At 43.6% G+C, this 27351-nt stretch overlaps 1 protein-coding gene and 1 long non-coding RNA gene across 3 annotated transcripts in view; both read left to right on the top strand.

Annotated features, from left to right (window-relative positions):
* Positions 1-6820, top strand: part of LOC119463457 (tenascin-R-like) — an 88712-nt gene extending 81892 nt beyond the window's left edge. Inside the window, exon 8 of one of the 2 annotated variants that reach the window (XM_049656655.1) lies at positions 5573-6820. In XM_049656655.1, the coding sequence (XP_049512612.1) occupies positions 5573-5895 (323 nt within the window). In that variant the 3' untranslated portion in view covers positions 5896-6820. The remainder of the gene's footprint in view (positions 1-5572) is intronic. The other variant, XM_049656656.1, reaches the window with a different exon arrangement.
* Positions 6821-11427: 4607 nt separating this feature from the next.
* Positions 11428-25798, top strand: LOC125940445 (uncharacterized). The gene is made up of 4 exons (XR_007463666.1): positions 11428-11947; positions 20100-20293; positions 25493-25588; positions 25678-25798. It is a non-coding gene; the product is annotated as an uncharacterized LOC125940445 (long non-coding RNA).
* The last annotated feature ends 1553 nt before the right edge of the window (positions 25799-27351 follow it).

The raw sequence follows: 27351 nt of genomic DNA, 5'->3' as shown, positions 1-27351 counted from the left end.
TTATCGACACAGAAAAGAAGAAATATTATCACCATAATTCTTGCACTGTAATACGGAAAAGCGCGTCCTGAGAGTGTGGATGAATTGATAATGCACAGGGGAACGCTATAATTAAAGTCCAAGTCGTTGACAGGCACTGCTCTTGACACACTTGACTTTGGGAAAACATGGCCTTAAAATGCACACAAAGCCTTTATAAAATATCGGCATGAGAACCTGCTCTGCTCCAAATAAAATTTATTATTGCGATAGCAATAATATGGCCACTCCAGGCGCATTTGTCTGCCATCGTCGTCACCGTTGCCGTCGCCGTGAGGTTCCGTATAAAGTCCACGGGTGATCCTAAAAGCCATCAGTGGCGGGGGTAGAGTCGGTCCTCCCTGCGCTCCATTTTCGCGGCTTTGTTGGCATTGATCGGAGCGGCGGGACGAAGGTCAATTCTCCCGCTGCTGCTGCTGCGCTTACTCACTACAGCGTTTTGACAGCGAGTGTCCACGGTCGTCAAACGAGATGCGTTCATGTTTGCTTGTGTACGCGTGCCACCATGCTTGTTAGTTGAGTTAGTATGCCCATGTTTACAAGTTTATACGGCCGTTAAAACTGTTTTTGTGACTTTATAAAGCTGTCCTCTAGTTTGCTATCGTAGTCGAGGCTTCGCCTATCGGGTGAAACTGGGATTCCTTAATTCCATGATTTCTAATTTTCAGAAAATACAATGCAAGGGCGGGCAGGGACCAGTAGACTATGTAAAAAGATAATAGTATTGCTCTGTTTCGAAAACACATGATCCGATTTCCTGTGCGGCTGCATAAAGTGAACTGCGTATTAAGGATGTTTAGGTTGTTCAGGCCCATAATAGACGGCAATGTCGATCCTGGGTAGTAGTGAACTGTGGGATCTATTAGAATATTTAGGGCAAGTTTTCTCGCTATCATTACTGCGTTTTTTTTTTTGTTGAAGTATCGAAACAGCGGCAAGCGAAGTCCCTTCGTTGGTACCCGGAACTATATACCGTTTGTATGACTTCCACCCGGATGAAACGACACCGCTAAATGTTGAGACAGTTATTCACTGAACTGCCCTACTTCTATAATTGATTAACAGGATTTTGATAAAGAATGTCATTGGAGCTAACGTTTCGGCAGAGTGACTTATCTTATTTGGGGTGCAGAAAATGTGCCTCGTCGCAACGTGGGCTCAAGTGACACTAGGTCTACCACTGTTAATCGCTTTAAACTTCCGTCTTCCTGCTAACCTTTGTCTCGGTTGGACCACTTCGCGAAATGCTCTTCAACAGGAAAATGACTCTTTCTCATGTCCTTCGTTACAGCCCCTCCTGAAATTACTGGCCTCCGCGTGGTTAAGCATGGAGAACGCTTCTTCACTGTAGCCTGGAACATGACTATGGCCATCTTTGACTACTACCACGTGGTGCTAAGTGATATCGAGAATCCATTTGAACCTCCAGTACCCGTCATTGTTGGTTCATGCGCAAAGGGCACAATTATTCACCCCAACCAGACTGAAATAACCTGCAACCAACTTGAGCCTTATACCACATATGCGTTTGAGATGCGAACGCACATCAATGGACCACCTGCGCGAAGCTCTGCTAGCGTCAGAACATTCATTGTAACGGATCGCAAAGGTAGGGCACGTTCTGGCCACTTAGAGGAACAAGGTGTGATTGGTTTGTGATTCGCATTTTAGCCTCCTGCGTTAATGTCGTTTAGTTTCCAGCTGACTTCGTATATTTCAATCTGATATTGAGATTTTAGAAATGCTTTTTGATGAATATTAACGTAAGTTTACTGTCGCACTCAACGCCACACTGCTGAAAAAAAAACGTTTATGCTAACTGAACTGAGCGATTACTGCAGAAATGAGCTCAGATTTCATTTATTTGCTCCTTCCTTTTATTTAGAGAAATATTTGTCGAATGTGAAATGATTATATCATAACTGCATTGTCTGTAATATCTATCTAAATTGTTGTACAATCAAATAATATTGGTGGATAATTTTTTTAAATGTTCCCATGAAGGACCATTTTTTTAGAAAGTGTGCTGATTTGTGCAAATATACGAAATATCCAATCTACATGTTGCGGATGGTATTTAGCTTCTCAAGGGTGCTCCATACCGGAGGATTCTTACAGGTTTCAGCGACTCTTTAAGCCGATCTGATTGGAATAGTGGAACAACGATTATGCGGTGAAAACGGCCCCGTTACATGATAAACTGCGTACGTGTGTCTAGCGTATCTTACAAAACTAGGTACACTACACATATCTGGTAACGAAGAAAATGTTTCTTCATTGTGTTCTGCAAGTATTTTTGTTTCTTGTAATTTGTTTCTAAAATACCTGGACATTTAAACAGTGATTGACACGTTTAATGGCTTCGTATAGCCATCTTTGTGGATGACTGAACAATGTCGCTCTGCGTCCTACAAGAAGCAAATACGCCTAAACAGCCACCAGCTTTAATAGTGATCGAGCTATTGAGGCTACGCGTATATTGAGCATTTCTAATCAGCACGGCCACCATTGAGGGCAAGAAACGTCTGAACATCATTACAGATCAAGCGCACCTAAGGGTGGAACTGAAGATGTCTAAATGTTTTTTTATTTGTAAAGATTGGACGGCGAGGAGCATTTGTTCAATTTATGAACCATACTATCTATTACTGTATCACTCGAAACCTTTTCCCGGGTGATTGCAGAAGTTTCGGATACAACGCAATACACACTCCAGGATATTTATCATAGCTTGAGGCATGAGTACAGTGACAGGCAAGCCAATATAAAAAAATTATGAACGCGATTCACCCTATAGTCCAGTCGTTGTGTGTGCCACGTCTCTTTTCTGTCCTTCGTCTTTTGACTGGTTTAAATTCTCGAGAATATCTACCAACTGACCCAGATCGCAACTCTACTACATCAACCTAAATGTTGCATATTTATGTTGTACACCATGAATGTTGGCGGTGACGATGCAGATGCAAACCGTGTGAGGTGATGTAGTATTTCAATATTTTTTTGATTGAATGAGCATGGCGCTCTACGTGTGTCTGATATGTTGTTGCATCGTCTCCTTAGTGTAATTGTGATGACGGATGCTAAACGCATTTTCCTTTCAGTTGTTTATCAGTTATAGATAACATCATAGATAACATCGAATCCCTGCAAAACCGTGCTGCTCGTTTCATTTTTTCAGATTACTCACGTTTCACTAGCGTCCCGGCGTTAAAAGCTCGTGCTGGTCTTGTTAACCTCTCCCATGGTCGCAAACTTGCTCGCTTAACTCTTTTTCACAAAATTTACCATCATCCGTTGCTTCATGACGATTTCTTTCAATCACCATCGGCCTTCTTTCCCCGCCGTGACCATCCTTTCAAGTTCAAACGCATCATTTGCCGCACTTCATCTTTTGCGAAATCATTCATACCCAAAACCATTATTGAGTGGAACCAGCTGCCTGTTACAATCGCAACTGAAATAAACACATCGAAATTTCAAGAACTTCTAAAAAATGAATGTGATAAATAGCTTTTCTTCTAGTTCTGTTCCGTTTACCGCAATGTTTGATTTTTCTTTTTTTGTGTGTGTGTGTGTTCTGTTTATTATGTTGCGTTTTCTCATTATGGTTCATTGATTGTTGCTGTGCTGCCACATTTTATTCTTGTTGCCTATTCCTTCTCTAGATTGCCATACAATTTTTGTCACCCCCTATGTAATACCCTCGTTGTGAGGGCCTTTAGGTGTTTCTTGAAATAAATAAATAAATAAATAAATAAATAAATAATAATAATAAATAAATAAATAAATAAATAAATAAATAAATAAATAAATAAATAAATAAATAAATAAATAAATAAATAAATAAATAAAACGAAATGCAGTTCTGAACGGCGTCACATGCTTCGAGTTATGCAACTAAGTCTTCTTTTTTTTACACAAGACTCCCACAATAGCTCTAGCTTTTTTACTTCATGAATGAGAAGATATGCACCCCTTGTTTGGATATTCGACGGTTCACTTCTGTGGTATTTGATTAGAATTCCATTCCCCGATTTCTGCACATGCAAAGCTAACTTTTATTTTTGCTTCTACTAAGTGGATCAAGTTGTTGCAGATTGTGAGCCGGGCAAACAGTCTAATTCTTTGTTTACAAAATAATATCCCATGTTACCAATGCCACAAGAAGAAATCCTGAAAATTTTAGGTTCAAGTGTATCTGATTACTGAGACGCAAATGAAGAAATAAATTACATAGAATAAAGAACAATATGTATATTCATAACATTTTGCACTGCTCGCCGCAGTATTTCTGTTTAAAACTCGTGCGAGCGTAGGCAACATAAACTGCATATCAAGATGCATGAAAATGCCACTCGTTATTTTATGGTACTGTGTGTTTATGGCTACCAAGCAGTGAACCCTCTCTGCTTGGTTATGTCGGTGACAGGCTGAAGCGTCGTGATTTCATAACTGTTAGTATACACGCAAGTTATTTGCAGTCTTCATTATTGTTTCTTGATGAAGCGTTTCGAGCAATTCATCGATAGTGAATTTCGAAAGAGGGGAAAATAAAGCCAGCCAGCGGGGTCGTCAATTTAGGACTAATTTCTACTTATTGCGGAAATATGTGTTATTCGTGGAAGTGCTTTAGTGTCTGAGAGGTGAATACTGCAAGGCTTAGCCTGTGTCCTTCATAAAGCAGAGTTGGCGACCACTATAAATTTCAGAGCTAGTTTTACGACTTATAAGAACTTTGATTCTTACATGGTTGTACATGCGTTTTGCAGTTGCATCTGAGGTGTCCAATCTGAAGGTGGAAAACATTACTGCCACCTCTTTTGCTGTGACCTGGGAACGGCCGAAAGACTGCGTAGAATACTACACGGTAGAGGTCACAGACCACAGCAGTGGCACCATTGGCGACAGGCTCTACAGCGTGGTGTCATGCAACAATGGCGCTGCTATTAATCCGAGGCAGACGAGTGTCACCTGCACCAAATCCGACACGTGCACCAGCATTAGTGTCCTAGTGAAAACACACACCAGAGGTCCTCCGGAACTTGCGTCACCTGGAATTACCCTAAAAAATGTCCTTATTCCTGGAACAGGTATGTGGGTTTCTTTAACTTTTCGCAATCACAACAAAGGTGTAAAAAAGTTGGAAAGCATGTGCTTCTCGGCAACTGTGCCTAAGTATGCACGATTACGCTATCATCGGTTGGAGTGTACTGATCCTATGGAGACATTGAGAATTTATTTTACCCATGCCATCTTTCATTACACTAGGGCCTGTTAAAGTTACCCGTAAACAAGATCCATGTGCTATGTTGTGTAAAGCGGCAAGAGCTACGCTTGAAATCTTCGAGGAAGCAGTTCCTTAAAGATCCAGGGCTGTTAGTGTGCTTGCCACCTTCATCTGCCTTGAGGAAGTCCACAATCACTGCTTCAAATGTCTTCACAAAGAACCCTGAAAATGTTTTCAGATATTTTTCTTGACCCACCTAATTGACAAGGAACGGAAGTTGATCACTTTTTCATAATATTTTCGCAGGACTTCCTGAAGTGACCAACCTGAAGTTAGTAACTATCAAAAATGACTCTTTCACCGTCGCATTACAAGTGCCAAGGGATTGCATAGAGAACTTCCATTATAATATCACTGATCACAACTACTCTGCTCGAAAACTGAAACAGAAAGAATGCGTTCTCAAGAGCACGATGAATAATAACAATTTGCATATCACATGCTCTGGTGTAGAGGCGTGTGGCAAGGTGGACTTTGCAGTGGGGTCGCATAGAGACAAACCACATATATCTGATTCCCCTGGAGTCGCACTGCGCGGTATCTTCATCCGCGGTAAATGTACTGGATAGTATGTTTGCCCAAAATGCTTAAATTTCTTTATAAACTGTTATAAAACATTGTCTGAATCCTTAAGACTAATAAATCCGGTGACAGAACAACAAAATACAGAATCCTTTTGTCTTGTTGCTGTTGCTGTCGTAATAGCGCTAACTACTTACGCCATACATATTCGCCCAAAGAGTCACAGCTGTTGGAAATTATTTTGATGTATAAATAAATACCTATATCGAACCAGTTCTCAAGCTCTAAGTACAAGGTAACAGCTAGACTGGAAGCGGTAAATGTTTTATGACATAATTAGACATTGCTGCTAGCGTAACTTATTGTATTTGTAGATGTTCTCATATTTGTAATTCTGTCAATGTGTTGCGAGAAAACTATTTGAAAAATGATTGGTCAGCATGAACTAGAACCCTGCAACTTTTATTGTGATTTCTAAAAAAGAAGTATCAAGTAGTCTACCAAATTAAAGATTAGACAAAAACAACTGCTAAAGTGTTGAATGACACAAGATTATTTTTGCGATTTGTTATATTACTGTTTCTTTAGCAGTCTGCCATGGTCATATGAACTACGCTGGTCAGCTGACTCCGCTTGTGTTGCACGCGTTTTTCGCCTTAGCACTACTTTTGGTGCTAGCATATGTAGCCTCTCAGTACGCTAGATGCGACGTGATGATAAGCTCAATAGCAATAGATGCATTCCTGTGAACCTGCTCTAGAGGCAAGCCAGCACCTCACAAATGTTCAAGTGCTGTGTTGCCTTTTAGGTAAAACATGTAGGTAACACCATGAATATAGCCGCTGTCACCCAAAATAAAGTTGCTGATTTGTGCTTTCTATGCGGTGTCCATTCTTTTTTATTTGCCCATGTAATCACAGACTGCTTATACAATATTGTTATAATTGTTGAAGTATGCAAGTATGCGTAATCGATGTCCTAACACAAAGTGACATTGAATCTGTATCACTGGCGCAAGTTTTGACGTGAAACGCCTTTAAAACAGGTCAGAGGGGCCCGCTTGCTAAAACCACATGTAACGAAAGCTTGTTATAGCCTTATCATTATAATATTTGAAACCATATTGGATGCGCCTTGCTTTGATATCCTTATGTAGATAAAAATAGCCGCTATGCCATAGTACTTGTACCGTGTACATTGTTACGCCACGCATAATGCAATAGTAGCTGAATTTAGCCTCCCACTCGCCGTTTAGAGAGGCATAACTGGGCAGTACATTGGTCAATCCGAGCGGGAGTGGTCGCGTCAGACAGAGTATATTCGTTATATTCCGTCCAAACACCAACCAGTGCTCATCCGGAGATTTCACGCTCTGAGATACTGCAGGGAACTGCGTAGATTTCGCATCTGATAAGCGCGTCTTGCCGAGACGCGAGCTATACACGCTATCAACTCGGCTGCAAAACGAAGAAGAGGCCAAACACGCTGTCACGCTCCGCTCAGTCGGCTTTGTAGCGGAGCGAGGGATGTGGTCTTCGTTCTACTGCTGGTATGAGTGTTGTGCGCAAGCGCAATAGCATTCCCGCTTAGCGGTTGTGTGGCATTCGCTAGCATATGCCGGTCTGAGCGGAGCGGACATCAAGGGCTCAGCTGAAACACTCTAATATCGTGACGAGCCTCGGACAGCAAAGCTTAGGGATGACAATTCACTCCCCCCTCTTTTCACTATGGGCGCTCATTAGGAATGGGTTGTGATTACGATTGCGAGGTTACGCCGTAGGGCCTCCACCATTTGTATCAAAGGTGTATCAAAGTTTTCTACTATGCGTAAAGGAGCCATTACGCGTTTATCCATTTGTCGAGTGCACATATGGCGCTATTTTCATGCTGCGTATGACACAATCGGAGAGTAATTTAGACACTCGCGGCGTGCAGAGAGGCGTAGCTTGGGAGTATGTTTATCCATAGTGGGAACCGAGCAGGTTCTGTTTGAGATAACCCACTAAGGCCCCAGTAGTTGTACCTTACCAAACGCATATTGGTGCTCAACATTAAGGTCCCTGTATGTTCCAAACGTAGCGCAAACCATTGTTCAAATAGGAAAGGAGAATTTTCTCCCCGCCCTCTACCACTCTCCTGACTTCTTCGCCGTTTTCCGCTCTCCCATTGGACGAGGCTTCGCACGTCACAAATAACCCGCGCGGCTTTCGCTATCGAGGGAAAACGGCGCCATTAGTGAGCGTAGAAACACCGGGACACATGTGCTATGTGCGTGAGCGTAGGCTTTTTACATTTGTAAAGACGCGCTCGGCTGCAGGATGATGCCGACTTGCTGTGCTGTTGGATGTTCGAATAACATTGCCAGGGGGGGGGGGGTGAAGCTTTTTGGGGTTCCTCGTGGCAAACAATACCTCGAACGGCGAGTGATAGGGATCCACCGTATCGGCAGACCGAAATTTGACTGCCACCGAGGGAGCTCATTACTGAGGGAGGTTCTGATCGCTGTTCTCACCCAGTTAGTGATGAACGCGGGATGGCGGGTGCGTCCGCGAGCTCACCATCAGCCAACGACTGAGTAAAAAAAAAGAGTCCCCGGTTTATGCTCTGCGACGAACAAAAGGGCGCATTTTGGCAATATGAATACCAGCATGACTTCTCATAAAATGAGCATAATTGAAGGGCCACTAATTAAATAGCAAAACGCAGAAAGCGCGCGCACACACGGGAACCAAGATATATAACGGAGGGGGAAAGAATTGCGCGCGGGTGCATTTTGGAAAACAAAAAAAAGACACGTTGAGGGTATTTAGCACATAAATGTCTCCGCCATGTTGTGCGTGCATAGTTTGATGTAGCTCTTTGTTTTCGTTAATGTGTCAGGTAAACAGAACACCATTCGATTCCGAAAAACAATCAGCAGTAGTAAAGACTGCTTAGGATTGCGTTTAACTTGTTCTACCTTTCGTTTTCCTCGTCTGAGTGACGCAGATTCTACTAATAATTGAAGGTACTACATATTTTATGCAGATATCTTACGTACGAACAGCCTTGTGAAAATGCGCCCAGAACAGTCGCGCTTCAAGCAAGCGCTTCAACGCGCCGCATGCGATACGAAATGAAGCGGGCGGTATCACGTAAAGGTCTGGAGCACAGAGATACGGCTTCGCTGAAATTCGGCTGGAGAACGCAAAGGTGTGCTTTTCAAATCTCATGCAAGTGCTAACATGTTGTTGAAGGATGGAAAAGGTAGTAACCAGGAAACACGTAAAGGTCTGGAGCACAAAGATACGGCTTCGCGGAAGTTCGGCTGTAAAACAGATTTTGCGTAAGCACATATAGCTACTTACCAGCGTACGTCGACAAGAAAAGCACCATGACAGGCCGTCAGGAATGATGGGACGTGCATGCGCAATTGAGCTCGATCGCCGCTTTTGACAGCCGGCACCACACCGGAAGGTGCCACATCGGTGCAGTGTCGTGTTCCCGTAGTGACTTCCAATACGAATAATTATGCTAAAACATTCCGCACAGTCATTTTCAGTGGACTACGTCAGACGTAAATAATTTTTTCCGCACTTCACTTGTACAGCGCGAAAGTTGACAAAGTGTATAGTGGGACAATCTTGGAATACGCGTCTGTGGCGTCCTCAAGAAACACCACACACACATAAACGTCCACTAAGGGAATAAATCATTTCAGCCGAGACATGAAATTATCCTTCCGCAAAGGCAAAAAAAAAATATATCCTGCCGTGGAAAGCGCATGGTAGGCCAGAAAACACGCAAAATTAGCCAAGTGGCGACACTGCTTTAAACCGGACCGAACCTAGAATGATTTTATTGCTTTAGTTCTTGGTCACTTTGCTCAAATGCATACTAATTGGAATATTAAACGGTTTCTCTAAAAACTAAGCGAGATATAGTAGGTCAAAATTACTGTTGACCGCTTGGTTAAAACTAAATATATGGTCCAGAATTGGTCTTGGGCACATGCTATGGCAAGCTCAATGTGTGTTCTTGAAATGTAGCTTTTTGGAGTTAAGTATGGGCTAGCTTAAAAAAGGGAAAAAAATCGCATTTGAAAGAATGTGGAACAGGTACATAAATAAAGGTAAAATGAAAGGCGCAGACTAACATTTGGATCTGTCTAGTGTTTGCAGATGCTTTTGTTAGGTCAACAATATTGTTGAGCTACCTGTTAAAGGGTTAAAAACAAAGATCCTGCGTTTTTCCGTGCAAAAACAACCATTTGACTATAACGCACGACGTAGTGAGTCTGGAACAATTTGGACCTCCTGGCGTTCTTTAATTAAACTCCACCTTTATCTAAGTGTATAAGAGTTTCTCGCGTTTCTTGCTCCCATCGAAATGCTGCTGCAATCGAACCCGTCAACTCGACCTCAACCGCGCAATGCTAAGCCACTAGGCATCCGCGGCAGGTGCAAGAAATTGAGTAGTTACTTAAACACCATTTGCTTGAAATAAAACATTAGGTTGTACGCGAAGCGTTGTGATGTCTGTTTTTCATTTCTCTTCCTTTACATTTAATTTTCTTGTCTGCGTATTGTTTTTATTGTGTGTTCGACGGAGCGCCTCAATACCTGTCCAATATTAACACCAACCAACAACTCGCCCGCTTGTTACGGCAAACCCCACATGGCTACGGGCTCGTACGTCGGAACACCAGCGGTCGCAACAATGATTCGAAGGAACTACATCCGCTCATTGGCTGAACCGCCAGGAAGCAGCAAGCCATTTATGCTTGCCTGGCGCTTGCAAAGCTTACCACATTCCCTTCATTTTAGGGGCTACTGGTCCTCCGTATGTAGCCAGGCATAGGTAATGTCGAAAACATGGCGTTGATGACGTTTTACGGTTCTACAATTGCTTTCGGCGCATGCAGTTAGCAAAAGCATGCCCTTCGAGATCAGCGTCTACCAACTAGCCAAAGCCTTGCTGCGGCGTGGATTTCGACACGAACTTTATTCTGACAGGAGAAGAAGCTTTACCACAAAATAGCGCAATTTGTTATGAATGTAAATTTAGCCAGTTTTTATTAAAGCTTTTCTAATTTTTGAAAGCACATCCTGTATACACCGAAAACACGCACAAATGCCTGTTTTGTGTTGAGGCGGCGTCTCACAGAAAATCCGTGTCCATGTGTTTTTGCAGTCCGTGTCATTCTTTCCATTTTTTCCTGCTCAGCATCGTACCACGGCGCCGCGGATTATTCCAGGATGGGCCACTCTGCGCCACGAATTGGTAGAACATAATGGCGGAAAATAAAATGAGCAATTACGAAATATGATTTTTGCGAATATGCGAAGCTCCAAGTGCTGAATGCCCCCGAAAAAGCTTTTAGTTTCTATCTAGTGTATTTCAAAAGACAGGAGACAGAATTCGGAAGTCTATTTGCATAAGTCGTGGCAGATGGCCATAATAATATATTCATTGGCAGCTGCTTTGTAGCTCACTGTCGGCTGGTTCTGTTGAGAAGCTGGGTGGAGCGTCGTTCTGATCACTGACGTAGTGAGAAAAACGCTGGATTGAATTAACAACTGATTAGGTATCGCTACTAAATGTGACCCTTATCTCAATATTTAGAGTAAACACTCTGAATGCTACCCACACACCAAACCATGGGCAGCCAGACAGCTAAACTGGACTTCTTGTGACCTTATCTCTGTTAACAGTAGCTGTTAACAATAACCTAACAATAGTTAACAATCAATAGAGTGATTGGTATGACCTCGGCCTTTCTCTAAAATAACCTTCCGAATGAACATATTATGAATTATAGAAAGAAAACGAGAAATGCAAATTGCACAGTCAACCAATTAAACGAAAATGTTAGTCGGTATATGTCAGAAACGGCCATCTGGCGTTTGCCTTTTCGCGCTCTAAAGAAAACGTCTGCGACGTTTTTCATCATACTAAATGTTACAGAATTGTTGAACTCGGCGTCGCTGGCGCCTATTGTTTAGCCAGTCTTTTTCGAGTTTCCACTGCATGAACGAAGAAATGGGCTGTCGACGTTTCTTGGGAAGCAGGAAGACCTATATCTCTTCGAAGGCTGTCCTTTTTGGCACTTTTTCATCGGTAATAAGCCTACCTTATGCTCCATTCATTTACAATTTTTGTTTCTTTACGTACTGCCTATGTCAGGCACCGCAATTAGTTTTTGAAAGAATCTACTATATTTACTGGCACGTGCTCGCGAGCGCTGAAAACTGAGAGAGACAAAAAAGAACGCACTCGACAAAGCACTACCAGTTTTGCGCCAAACGTTATGTCTTGTGCGTTCCTTCTGCATATGCAGTCAAACTTGTCACAAGCCCTGCATTGACGCCCTTAAACTTGTACACTGTATACATTTCGAAATTTATTGAAATATTGGGTATGTAGAGTGTTTGTGCCTTTCTAAGCAGTTGGAAAGAGTGTTCATTATTTAGAAGTTTTTTATTTATATCTCTTTATCGTATTTCGTTTTGTGCTTTTATGTTTATCGTATTTCGTTTTACGCTTTAGCTGCTCCTTTAGTGTTGATCGCGGGCCCTTGAGAACCCAACGTTCTCATGGTATGCCATATATTACATGACCAATTGATATCGAAAAGACCAGACGCTTCTTTCTTTTCCTGAATAGCGCAAAAGGAGTTGCCCTGTACTCACAGAGCATGTGCATGGAAATAGTGCCGTCTTCTCATTTAATCACATACAAGTGGCTCTCAAATTATAGAAAGAAAAGCAGAACGAGCGCCCCCATAGGATGGTATGACGCACGCCAATGACGCCAGCAAATATATGCTTCGCCAAATATTTGAGCAGGTGTCTACGCACATGATGACTAGAATTTCAAAGGCAGATTTGAAATGCGTATATTTGAATTTCGACGAAAAAGGTCACGGCCTTACAGGCAATATCTCAAAAAAAATTATCAAGACCCATAATCTTTAGTCGCGAATTAAAGCGAAGCACCAAGCAGCAAGAGACTTGCGCTTGTAGACAGTTTTAGTTTAGAGTTTCGCGACTTACGTACGCTAAACGCAAACACTTTACGGCACATTATGGTGTGCGTCGCTTAAGGACATTTAGTTTAACGTTAGAGAACGTGAACGTGATATAAAACGGAAGCGGACGTAACGCCGTCTCTTGCCTAAATCAGCAATGAATTCCTATCTTGTCTTCAAGCGAGTCACATGTAGACGAGGAAGGGGCCAATCCGTTTATGTGTGCGCGAAAACGTCGCGAAAACGATTCAGCCGCAGGTTCTGCGTCGCACGTCCTGTTCCTGTTCACATTATCATGGCGTGCTCAAGTGTTCTTTGGGACCCTTTTTGCTTGGCTTACCTAAGCTGGTACGACATTTACGCAATTACGATGCGCCAGCGCGAACAAAGACCGAAGTTGTATGCAGCCAGGAATGGGCTCCTGAACATTCATGTCATCCCAGACCACACGTCCTGTTGCCAATTCCGGTTTGAAAAGTAAGACTTCCCTGTTCTTGTGAAAGCGTTGAATGTACAGGACTACGCGACAAGCGCTCAAGGAGTGAGAGTGTCTGCCCAGGAAGCCCTGTGCATGTGCTTGCGTCGCCCGGCCTATACCAGAACCGCCCGTGTAACTTAGAAGACTTCTTCGGTCGCCACTACAGCGTCATTTCAAGTGTGTCGAACAAAATGATGTTCCACAATGAAAGGAAATTTCGGTTTTTGCTCGACGATCTACTCTGCCACCAATGGCTCATACATGCGGATCTGCGGGACATGAGCAATGTAAGTTTAACGACGTATTATACTTTCTTACTTCATATTTTTGTATTACGAATGAGAAAGAAATGCTCTTGCTGTGTATTGAACTTCTGAAACACTGCTCTGACATTGCTTTTCGACTGCTTTCAGGCAGTTTATTTGAAGGGAGCTCCACTGGATAACTGCTGGCCGTTTATAGATGGCACGGCCCGTCCCATATGCCGGCCGACCTATGATCAGTGCGTTTACTTTTCCGGCCACAAAAGTCTGCACGCATTGAAGTACCAGGCACTTATGTGCTCAAACGGGCTCGTCTGCGAACTCGACGGATCGTACCCTGTGAGCAGGCATGATGCTGGTAGGTGTCACGTTAGGCATTGAGTGGTGCTCACAGGCTTCCCATATTTGTGTGATATCTCGCAGCACAGCTCAATAAACAGCGCTAATAATAGCGACTGCAGCCCTAACCCAACCTAACTTTTTTTCATTTTATACCCACTGATCCCCCTTAATAGCATCATAATCTTAGTGCCCTGCTTAGCGTACTTCATTGACTCCTTGCTGAAATAAATTTCCTCATTGTCAATATTAATACATACATTATTATCATACTTTTGTTAAAAGTTCCTGAGGCACCGATTTCTATTATACTGTACTTTCAGGAATTCTGCGTGAGAGCAAGCTCTACTAGAAACTGGAGCTGCTTGTTCCAGAAGAAGACTTCGTGATATACGGAGACCCTGCGTATCCGCTACGACCTTATGGGGGTGCGCGACTCACAAGCATGGAAGGGCAGTTCAATATTGCTAGAGCGCAGTGAGACAATGTGTGGAATGAGGATTCAGAAAATAATCTCGCACTTTGCTTTTGTGCACTTCAAGAAAAAATTTGGAGGACGCTTAAGCTTAGCCTTTAAGAGTGTCACGCGATAGCGTTATCGGGACCCGTTCGCATCGCATCGTTCGCACCCAGCAAGCACGCTTCATTCACTGCAACACAGAACGTTGGAAAGCCAGCTTACAAAGATGAAGCTTACACCGATCCCCTTAAAGTCGGCTTCACTTTTAAACAGAAATGCATTGCTGGGAAGTCGTCTTTCATTAAAATGTGAAGGCCCTAGGATCTTTTTTTCATTATTTATTAATGGTTTGCTATTGCCCCGACGCGCGCGCGTGTCCAATAGGCATTTTTGACCTGCCGAGGATGCTAGCGCCATCTGGATAAGATGTTCGCAAGTAGGCTACCCGAGTGAGCCGTTATTTTTATGGTAGAAATGCTGGCAAAAGAGGTTTGTGTTTGAGTTTCCTCGTAACAGAATTATGTTTTATCGTACATTAAAATAACAGTTCGACGCCACCATGTCTGTAGGCTGTGTTTAAATCGTACTTTACCATTTTTCTGACGGATTTCACTGTGAGAAATTCAATTTTTTTTCACCAAAACCCTGCACCACAGCGAAGGGCCTGCGCGGTCGGGTTAGTTCGGAATGGTTTTCTCTCTGCATGAACACCTTGCGCCACGCGAAGGGCCTGCACGGTCGGCGTGGTTGCGGATGAATTTTCCGCCACGGACGACGCCGACGCTGGATTTACTGCGACACAGGGCCCTTAACTGTCGCGTTAAGACCAAAACTCTTCTTCCAGGCTGTGTCTAGAATGTACCGAGTAAGTGTGCTCCTCAGCAACTGTCACACGTGTATATATGGCATCCAGGTGTCCTCCTACTTATTGCTGGAGCCGCCTTGGCGGCTCGATTTTCTGCATCCCAGACAGCAATGAGCTGTCTGTGATGCAGAAAATAATGCAGAAAACAATAAGATGTATTGGATGGAATAAGTAAGGACCATGAACATACTGTGGTATTATTGCGGAGAGCCTAATACTTAGCTTATTACTTCATTTGTTACTTTATTTTGCTTACAAGTGCTTCAAGAATAGCAGGCAGTGTTTGTTGAGTTGTGCATTGCAGGTGTTTTTTTTTTCTTGTTTTTAGTGCAGCTCATCGGCCCGTAACTTAAGCTCTTCGTCACGCACCGGAAAATCTTTTTCCATTCTGTATTGCTTTAACTCATACTTCCTCTGTGTCTTCAGTTCCTTTCTTTCCTGCTCCACTTTATCCACCTGTATTCTTTCCATTTACAGCGCTATCTCATTCTCTCTAATATTGCTTTCATGGCGCCACCGTTTCTCTAGAAACTCATGGTCTGCATTTGGTTCTGCTGGAGGCCTCGTCCTTCCTGAAAAAAAAAATCTGATGACATGAACAGCAAACTTGCCTATGTGTTACTGCATGACATAATGTTTAAAAACAGGATGAGGTTATTTCTGTCTATATATATGTACATATATATATATATATTTTCAATGGAGTTTTTGAAGAAGTCATGCACGGCTCGGATTTGTGCCAAGTATTTCCCATAGTTTTGTTGCATTAGAATGTCAGTATTTCTTAAAGACAGCAAAGTGCCCATGTGTAGAATGGCTACACTGGGGGTGCTGCCAAAAACAGCAGAGGTAGATGGAATGGTATTTGTCATCTTGAAAAGCAGAGTATGGTATTTTTATAGTCAAGCTTAGTGCGCGTGGCTTGTGTTTGTAGCGCCCACGCTTACAAAGCTATAAAAATGCACCCTTAAGAACCATGGAAACCACCTTGATTATTAAGGGAAAAGCCGACAAGGAGAGTTACATGAGTTGTCAAGCTGAATAGGCGACGATGCGTCGTGGTTCGCAGCTGCGCCAACTCTGCTGACTGTATAGCGGTTGGGAGATTCCGAGACGTGCGGCCTCATTTCAACAGCCATTCGACTTGTGAGATTTTAAAAAATGCTGCTCATTAATGATTTTACAAGCACTATATACATACACGTAAGTCCTTGAGAATACTGCAAAGCAGCGGCCACACCATGCCTGACTGCAGCCGCTCTGGAATGCTGCGACGCAATGGATGACCTGCGTTCTCCAATTTCTAGGCGTACTTCGGCGGCAAGTTCAGAAATTTTCTGAAGAAGCCACTCCTTCTCTGCATATTTTTTCTCAATGCCTGACCTCGAATGTTTTAACATGCGCAGTTATCAGTTGATCAGAACGGCACGTGGAACGTGAATAAACACGTTAGTGTTTTGTTTGTGCGTTTACATGCTGCAGAATCGAGGTTGCCAACTTACTTTCGAAGACACGCTCGGTCGTTCTTAGTGAATTGCGCTAGCAGAATATTGCATCTCTCATGCAGGTATCTTCCGCTGAACACCTTCTTCGTAGCAAGTTCCACGTTTTTCGCAATCTCTTGCCATTTTGATAGATTTCGAAGCGGGTTGGAAGCATTCACTTCACGGAGAAGGGGTAAATCGTCTTTGTCAGTAAAGCACAAACGTGTCACAACTGTTGCTGGTACAGCAACTGTTGCGGGCGAAAACTTCAGCCGCGACACAGATCGCTTTCAAGATAGCTCCGTAAACAGCAGCCGCGTAAGCAGAACGCACCCTCCCCTCCCGTCTTCGTCAGCTCCTCCCCGTGCCTGGCGCATGAACGAAGAATATGCGCTCCGGGCTGCCTTCCCCTCTCGCGTGCCCGAGATTAAGCTGCGGTTGCCGGCTCACCCTCGCACGCTTTCACTCGCCCACACAACGGTGACGATTTTATCGCCGCTGGAATTAATATGGAACATTACGACGACGGCGATGGCAAAATGCGCTTGGAGCGTCCATATATAAAAAACCCAAACGTTTCACAGGCAAACCGGTCCCTTTTCTAGGGGTGAGACGGCGTGTGGCGTAGCGGTGCTTATACGCGTCTTTTTTTTTTTTTTACTTTCACAGGGGCGCAGATACTTTGCGAAATCTTTGGAGTAAGTGGCAGGGAGTGTTCACGAGGAACGATTAATTTTTCTGAACCTAGTTCGGAAGTGCTAAGACTCCAAATGTAGCCAACTGGCGCTGGTTTTTTGTCCTCTTCAAAATAAAGGCGTCGTCGTGGCTAGTCTGGTGGCCTTGTGCCACAGACCTGTGCTCTTTGTTTAGGCGGCGAAGGTCCTTGTTGGGTGGAAGAATTCATTGGGAGAAGTTTCTAGTCTCACCAATATACTAACCAGGGCTGGAGTTACCTTATTCGTTAATTCAATAGCCCATAGCTGGTGCCAAACTTGTCTTTTCGGGAACATTTCTGGTGGCACCATACGCAGTGACCAAAGTTTTATTACTAGGCCAGGCGGCACCCAGCAGCAAGTTGTCTGTTCGGGCACATGTCTCCTCGGCAAAAGCAGACACCTCGTGGCCAAAGTTAGTAGAAAGCTTTGGTCACTGGGCAGGTAAAATAGTTTAAATACATACCGCAAACTGGATGAAGTTCCAATGAATGCTATATGCAATTATACCACGTCAGATACAAAATACCGTAAGATTGACATCAAAAGGAAAGACTAGAGCAAAAGCATATGCATACTTATATAATTCTCTCACACTGCGTTCAATTCGCTTGTCCCGCCGGTAAAACACACTCGAGTGTGTTTTACTCGGCCTGATGTTAACTTATTCGTCCTAGTGATGTTTATCCTGAATGGCAATGACAGGTCTAGAGTGGTCCGTAAGCTCTGGTATCATGTGGTGTTCTCCGGCGTCGAACACTTGCTCACAATCAGCGTATGCGATGCTCAGTATTCCGCCAGAGCAAAGTGGGGCTCGCCAGCCGCATGCGTCCAATACCGGAGTACCTCACGCTGAATAGACACTGCAGTCTGTATTTCGATAAGACTAACGATTCGGGCGAGTTAGTCCAAGTTCATGGCGTGATTTGCAGCACCAAGCACCGAAGTGCAGAAGGAAGATAACGATGGGTTATCGAAAGAAGGATAAGCATGAGCACTCGTGTTTGGCCTTCTTTCACTAACAGTTCCCTATCTTCTTGTCGCACATTAGCGCTTCGCGCTGCAAATCACGCCATGGTCTGCTTTCCCTTACCACAAGGATATGAACGCGCTCACATTTGGCTTTCAGGTTCACCTGCATACGAGCTGCTGATTGAACTCTCGTGGCCATGATTGCGTGAGGAAATTCAGCGCTTTCATGCCAAAATACTCAAATGTGAGCGCTTAGCATGTTTGAGCTTAACAAAGAAGCAAATTATCTCACTTCTTATCTTGGGCAAAGTGAACAGATCATCAAAGGTGCAATTACTAGCTATATTGTGATTTATCAGTGTCTCACCCAGTGTTATCAACACTTGAATTCTCGAGTCGACTTTGCGAGTTGGGATTGTCGCAAGAAAGAATGCGGTAACACTACCACGCCGAGATTTACTTTTCTTTTTCGAGCACCTTTGCCCTTACCTCCATCACTCGGCTCAGCAAACAATCGCTCGCGTGACGTCTGATATCATTTGCTCCGTCTGCTCTGCCTACTTGGTCTCGTTTGCTGCGCACGCGATCCAGTTTGCGGCTACTGAAGGAACTGCGATGTACCGTTTCAAAACACATCACTATGGAGTTTCAACGTGCGCGCCAAAATCGCCGGAGATCCCCCCATAAATGTGAATATATAAACCCATAGCTATGTAATCTTTCCATAATTGTAATAATGGCTGTTGAAAGTAATGTCAAGATGTGGGCCAACAGATGGAAACACATTGTGGTATAAATGTCACATAACCAGTGCTAAATGCCCTAAGTCAGGCTGCCCGACCTATCGATCGATGGACCTATTTATTAGAAGGACGCCTTTGAGAAAGATAGGTCGATCTATTGAGACGTCGGCCAGCCTGTCTTAGGCACTTTACCGTTTTTATACAACTTTTATTCAACACTGTATCACTCAGAATAATTTTGATGATAACGGCATAGTATGGTCATTGAGAAAATGTCTTGTAAGGTTTCAGTGTAGTAATTTGCGTGCACTAAGAACCGTATTGTTGCATTCAGTGTTGAAAGGCTACTTTCCATTCATTATGCAGTCGTGTCACAGCAACTACTAAGCCATGCTATTAGCGGCCAGTGTCCTACATACCCGGACAGGGAGTGATTTGTTTGCCCACAAAAGGCAGAAATATGAACTTCATGTGTGCAGAATATAAGCACGCCTGAATGCGTCAAGGTGTTCAGCTGATGCCACTACGCGTTCGCGTCCGGATGGCAGAGCGTTCGATTTATTGCAAGGTAGGAATGTTTCGTACTGTACCTTAGATTATATCTTTTTAAATACAAGCTTTTGTTTTTTTCATTTTTACTATTTTTTGACAACAGTTAAAATGGCCTATATTGTAGTAGCCCTTCTAAATGCGAATGTTTGGTTTTTTGAACGTGGGGCTGGCCTATTTGCTAACACTATTCATCAGCTTCAAGAATGTGTTGGAATAGCAAAATAGCGATAGCTTTCGAAGACAGACACTGGCTTATTGCAGTGAAGTTTGAAAATTAAGCGTACAGTCTGGAGCGTTTTACATATAGTGACTTGAAATTCCGCGCGCTTCTTTTGGGCAAGCCATGACATCAGATTTGTTCTCTTTTACGCAGCGATCAGTTATGAAGACGTAGTCACCGAAAACAGTGTCACTGTTTATCCCGAAGTGTACCAAGCCCGTGACGATGGCTCAGATAAGGTCGTTATAATTCAAGGCGACAACAAGCTTAAGCTGAAGAAAGTATCAGTGGTAGCAGAGAGACTGCTAATCCGAGAAATAACCGAAAATGGCGTCGCTGAAAGATATGTAAGTATACTGCACTTATATACAAAAAATATATGTTGTTTTGTATTACCCACGTCCCCAACTACAAAAGAAAACAAACAATAATCTGTCCCATAATTGTCGCTACGCCTGTTAGTAGGAAGCAAAAAATATACGAAATATATGATGCACAATTCACTGGCATGAAGGCGCCTGAATGACACATTGTAGACAAGTGAACTGTTTTGGAACTTTTTATAGGCACAAATGAAGCTTGTAGTAGCACTGTGGAAGACCCCACGTATACTGCCAAACGTTTTAGTTTGGCAGTATCCTAGGAGCATTATTCTCACAAATGACGGCGTCACTTTGAATTTCGCTTACAGTAATCAAGGTTTCTTAACAATCATCAATCGCTTATGAACTGTCACTCACTAAAGTTACATGTAGAGCTAAAACAACCACCGTATGCGAAATTGCGTAATCAAGGAGCGCAGGAGGCATACTTGATTATCTTGGCAAATATCCACAAACATTCCACAGCTACCTTGGTTCTCCGCAAGAAAAGTAGAAAGTTACCTATCAACAAAGGGGTCACGCAAGAAGACACAATCTCGCAAAGGAGACAGTGTCACGCAAAGAGACACAATTCCAGGTACTGCATGCCTAGAAGTATTCAAGTTATTAGACAGGGAAGGCTTAGGACTGAGGATCAACGGCGAATATCTCAGCAACCTGCGGTTTGCAGATGATTTTGTCCTATTCAGCAACAATGGGGACGAATTACAGCAAATGATGGAGGACCTTTCCCGGGAAAGTGTAAAAGTGGGGTTGAAGATTAATATGCAAAAGACAAATATAATGTTCAATACACTGGCAAGGGAACAAGAATTCAGGATCGCCAGTCGACCTCTAGAGTCCATAAAGGAGTACGTTTATCCAGGTCAATTGCTCACAGGGGACCCTGATCATAAGAAGCAAACTTACAGAAGAATAAAATTGGGTTCGGAGTGCATACGGCAGGCATTGCCAAATCCTGACTGGGAGCTTACCATTGTCGTTGGATGGATGCGTAGGACTGATAACCGATGGACCATTAGAGTTAAAGAATGGATACCAAGAGAAGGGAAGCGCAGTCGAGGACGGCCACAAAACTAGGTGGGGTGATAAAGTTAGGAAATTCGCAGGCGCAAGTTGGAATCAGCTAGCACTAGACAGGGGTAATTGGAGATCCCAAGGAGAGGCCTTCGTCTCGCAGTGGACATAAATATAGGCTGATGATGATGATGATGCGAAATAATTGTTCATGCCCCATAAAAGAGAATGAGTCGCAACACTAATTTTTCCGCTTTATAAAGATGTTTCCAACGCGCTCTAAAGAGAGCAAACGAGAATAAACTCACCAATCATAACGACACTCCCTAATGCCAAATTTGAGCGCAGCTCTATACATCATTTTATTCCGCGTTATATTGGCTGGACGCGGACAATCTGTCTCGTGCCGCACATTTGCAAACGGAGTGAAGATTCATCTCATCCTCGTATTCGCGCTACCACAGTATGTCATCCCTAAAAAGCACACCTGGCATTTTGCCTCTCGTAATACGCACAAAATATTCGTGATTATTCTTTTTTTTCACAGCATATATTACCGTGACGGTGCCTTTTCACGCAAATTCATTCATCCAGCAGCCGACATCTCCACCCGTCTTGACCATGAACTCAACGTATACTCACCTTTCGCTTGGACTAAAAAAATTTTTACACCTACCTTTCGACTTATGCAATAAATGAGTGGAACAAACTTCAGCAGTCCTTTGACCGGATTAGGAATTTTCTTCGTTCCAATGGGCTCTATTAACATACCTTAATGAGCAATCCTGCCATACCAGCTGATGGTTTCTAAACAACCACGTTATCCTGCTTGCGCGCCTTACTACTTTTGAACACTGTCGCGTATTTCTTGTATTATTGTAATATTGTTTTACCTCAAACTTGCATTTTTGCATTATATAATCATTACTTGATGATACTACTAGATGTACTGTACCTCCTTAACGCTGAAAATATAAGTGTTCTTTATATGTGTTTTGTTGTCCATGCTGATAACCCCAATTTGAAGTTTCTTGTTTTCCCCTCCCCTATGTAATGCCCGATTCTGGGCCCTTAGGGTCAATATATGAAACGAAATGAAGTGTGGCGCGACTGACTCGCAAACCTGGAGATAGCGAGAGCCAACGTGTTAGTGACGCGTGGACACGATTCAAAGCAGCCGCCACCGAAATACCTCCCAAACTTAGGAGTGGCAATATCAATGAATGATAATTCGAATAAATGTATCCCGCAAAACGATTATTATTGCGATAGCAATTATATGGACACTCAAAAGCAGATTTCTGCCGTCGGCGTCGCCGTCGCCGTGAGGTTCCGTATGACGTCATTTGGAGAAGAAATCGTCGCTGCGCGCCGAACGCTGTATGTGCGAGTGAAAGGGCGCGAGGGGCGCGTCTTTCACGGGGAGTGAACGCACGGCGGAGAACAAACGCGCGTTCTGCGCCGTGCTCGCTTAAGGGCTGCAGAAGTAGGCGTCTCTGTCCTCCTTCACAATCACCATGTATGTAGAGCAAACGCGCCTTCTTCCGACGAGCGAGAGGCCGTGGGGGAGGGGGAGGGTAGGGAGGCGACGTTTAGCTGCGGCACGCAGTGCCTATTTATATCAGAGGCTCCGGCAACAGTCACCAACGCCGCACGCATTTTGAGCGAACGCGGGCAAAACGCTGATGGCGTCGACAACAGTTCTGCGTGTTGCCGATGCTGCTGCATGTCCAAGTTTATACAGCTGATAAAGCTAATATCATTACTCCGTATAGCTCTCTACAAGTTTGCTATCGCAATTGATGCTTCACCTTTCAGGTGAAACTGCGACAACTTTTTGTGAATCGATGCCCACCTTTCATTTATTCGATAAGACCTTTCGTATAATCATTTTCGAGAGTTAGGATTGACGCGAAAATTTTCAAACCGTAGTGGAATGGCGACGCAAGTGCAGTGAATGTGCGGCTTTGGTAGAGCAACTGTCGGCTCTTTTTCCAACTACCGAGAGATGCCGAGCGCTTCGCCTCTATTCTTCCAGATCGCACATGCCACCCCGGCGCGTTCGAAGCCCGAGGCTTCAAATGCCTTATCAATTCAAGGCATATTATAGCAACCCAGTCGTTGATTGTCGTGCCACTCCCACTCCACTAAAGACCTGGCACAGCAAGCCCACCGGTTCGAAGCATGTATTTCGGCATAGCGGCGGAGTTCATGCCGATCCAAGAAGTCTCTAGCGTGCGAGCATCTATTCTCGCACGCTGGTTGTGTGGTCATTCAACGAAGGTATCGCTTTCACCCAAACATTCCACCCCATTGACTGAAGAAAAGAGCATGTGGTTCAAAATCACAAACCAGTAATTTTCTTCTCCCCTGTGCATATCGTATTTTTTTTACATATTCCTGTAGGACTTCACCTTTCACTTCTGCCATTTTCTCATTTCCTGTTTAACTGTACTGCACAGGGATTCACTAGTGCAATGTATATTATTTAAATCTGCTCTAGGTGCCATTCTATACCATATATTCTTTATCTTTTCGAAAGCCACTGGTGCAAACTATATTTAGTCTTTAAGAAGTTAAAGATTATACTTTATCAAACGTATGTACACTTGTATTGCAAATAAAGTTCCACATCTCAAAAATTATGTTAGGTTCCTGCAAAAGTAGATAACTTTGAACGTTCTTGTAAGCGCGCTGCAAAAAATTCGTTTAATCAATTCTTCAAGAAATAATCCTGCATAGAAACCAATTAACAATTAAAGGCTAAAATGACGAATGATTAGTCATTCATCTAAAAAAAAGTCCCAGTTTCGGCCGAGAAATGGAGCATCGATTGCGACAGTAAATTAATGGACAGCTGTGCGCAGTAAGGATATTAGTTTTATCGGCCGTATAAACTTGTAAACATAGGCATACTAACTAGATTAACATACATGGTGTCATGCACGCGCAAGCAAACATCAATGCATTTCACTCAATGACCGCGGAAACTCGCTGTCAAAACGGTGTAGTGAGCACGGCAGCAGCAGCGAGCGAATCGACCTTCGTGCCGTGTAAACACAGTGCAGGAAAAACTCTGCCCCCACCGCAGATGACTTTCAAAATACAGCCGCCCGGGCAGGCGGGCACGGCGTAGAACATCGCTCCCCCCGTCCCTACCCTCCCCCCGGAGTCTTCCGGAGCCTTGCGGCCCGGCAGGCGCGTGCGGTCGCTCGGGCCGCGGGGAGTAGAACGTGCCCCGCCCGCCTCCTTACCCTCCCCCCGAAGCGTTGAGCGTGAGTGTAACACGGCGCGCTTCCTTCCCGCTTCCCGCCGTTGCGTGCGCGAGATTGAGCCGCGATCGCCGGCTCACCCTCACACGCTTTCACTCGCACATACAGCATACGGCGCGGTGCGACGATTTTAGCGGCCGTGGACTTTGTACGGAACCTCACGGCGACGACGACGGCGACGCCAACGGCAGAAATGCGCTTTTAGGTTTCCTATAATTGCTATCGCAGTAAAAATTCATCGACCATCGCTACCCAGACGACGCGCGCTACTCTGGCGTCGTCGTAGCCATCGTCATCGCACCACGCTTTCTTTTTTCTCACCCTTTCGCCACACACGCCTGTGCTTCCCGCTTCATGTTTCCACTGCAGCCTTGTCCTCCGCTTTCATTCTCGCTTGTTTCATTCCGCTCAGCGTTCGCTTTCATCTTTCGCGGTGCTCGTTTGCTCGGTTACACCGACGCTTGTCGCGGGAACGGGCACCTAAGAGCTGCGCTCTAAAACAGATCCATGCTGAATGTTTGATTTTGGATAGTTCTGGACTTACATTTTTTGCTGGATCATGTGCATAAAATGTTAGATTGGAGAACCTATTGTATTGCCATATGGCACTATTTATTGCACGCATCTGTACATAAAAACCATTGTCAGGTTAAGAAGATGTGCTTCGTCTTAAATAAATGTGTCCCCGAATATCACTCACACAAGCACAAGATAATTGCTCAGTCTAGCATAAACCAATCTGGAAAAGCTTATTACTTCATAGTTCAAAAGGTACCATCGAACAGTATGTTACATTAGAATAAAGGAACAAACACAAAGAAATTACAATTGTAAATAGAAAAGCGTGAGATTTTAAAAATCCTTTTTTTTTTAGGTTGATGGCACCTACTACGACAGGTTTCTTTACCAAGATAGAGATAAACAAGCCACACTGCTTCTGAAGCCCAAAAACTCTGGAGGCTATAATTTGGTAGGTTTCATATACATGTCATAAATTCGATTCTGCATTTGCGTATGTAACCTAAACACTCTTCTGATCTGCTGTATTATCACATATAGCATGGCTTCCTCAATTTCACTCATCAAATTGAGCCCACTGGAAATGAAGGGACGACACGGGAATTGGCAGCGCATATAATAAAGGAGGTCAAATCTACTCACAATGCCAAGCTGATTATAGGTATGTTCCGTGATTTTTAACGGTAACTTGACAGTTATAGCACGTTTTAAGCCAATCTTGAAATGGGCCTCAAAAAGAGCTAATTTCAGACCAAACACTATTACTTAATCTTTAATCCTGTCGGTCTGTTTGTCTCGTTTGTTCTTCTCACCCATAAGCACTCAACATACCCACAACATCAATTATAAATCTAATCTCTTGTTTATGAGTGTCCAAACCTCAAGCTGTATTCCACGCCACCACCTCAGCCATCACTTGTACCAGAATACAACCATACAATACAGTTGACTGCCCTGTTGTTGATTGCCCAGTGAACTGTGCCCTGGGACAAGACACAGTCCGAGAAAGTGTAATTAGGAGTTTGCAGTCGATAAAAGAGCAAGCTAACCACTATGGACGATTTGATATTGATAATGCATTTTATACGTTCTTTTGACATTATATACATGAAACTAGCCTCCACGCCTATATGTAATTTTTATTCCTTCATTATTCCACGTGGCAGCCCAGATGAATAAAATAGACGTTCTCGTGGACGTCTTTACAATCCCCCTGCCAACTACTGTAATGAATGTTCTTTGTTTAAAGGCTGTGTTGTAAAGGCATGGACGAGCTCGTGGAAGAGCGCCCGCCTAGCTGTGGGAGGTTGTGGGTTCAATTCTCACCGCCGCCGGGCACCCACTGGTTCAAATGGGTACAAGCATACCCCGACCTGGCGTTCGGCTTCCTTCAGGGGTGAAACGCTTGGGAAAGGAGCTTAGGCCCTGAATTCCCGTCGAAACCTTCGTGAGGACAAAAAAAAGTGATGTCTGGACCGCTCCCATGGCGGTCATTTCCCATGTGGCGCCCCAAGCACCTATTGAGGTGGGGGCGCCCTCGGGTTGAGGTCAAACACTCGAGTTTTCGTAGTAGTTGTTTAACGCTTTATATAAGAGGCACTAATTACTACCGTTACTTGCCTGTTGGTAACCTAAGTATTTCTTTTTCGCAGGAGTGGCAGTTTTACGACTTTTATGGATGCAGTTTTCTTTTTACAGTTGTGTGTGTTTTTTACATAACACACTATCAAAATGTTGTTACCAGCTTAGTTACAGAGGCTCCAACTTTTTATATACAATCACTGTATGTTTATTGCCACATATGTTGTGAGGTTTACTTTGTATACTTGTGTACTGGAAATGTTTTTACCTTGCTTACAGTTACCTAAATTATGCGAATGTTGCTACCTTTATTTTAGGTGTTTTGATTGTGTTCCGGTTTTCCGTGAATATTAGCAATGGGTATAATGTATGCAAACAATGAGCTGCAGGATATGTTTTGTTATGAATAACCGTGATAATGACCGAAATGTTACAATTCAAATCCAAAGCAATAATTCGTATATTCTCTTGTAAGGAATCACACATATTCGTACTTGTTCCCAATTTCTATTGAACAATGTTGTTTTACTGAATTGCTTGCATCTTAAAGTAGATGGAGATTTACAGTACTGATTTACAGAGAGATTTACAGAATTTAAGTCACTGAGGTTTAACTTGGCCATAGCATCTCCA

This window comes from Dermacentor silvarum, chromosome 9 (genome assembly GCF_013339745.2).
Source record: "Dermacentor silvarum isolate Dsil-2018 chromosome 9, BIME_Dsil_1.4, whole genome shotgun sequence".
Classification (NCBI taxonomy): domain Eukaryota; kingdom Metazoa; phylum Arthropoda; class Arachnida; order Ixodida; family Ixodidae; genus Dermacentor; species Dermacentor silvarum.
Note: the sequence above shows the minus strand (reverse complement) of the source record. Positions and strands in the feature narration are given on the sequence as shown.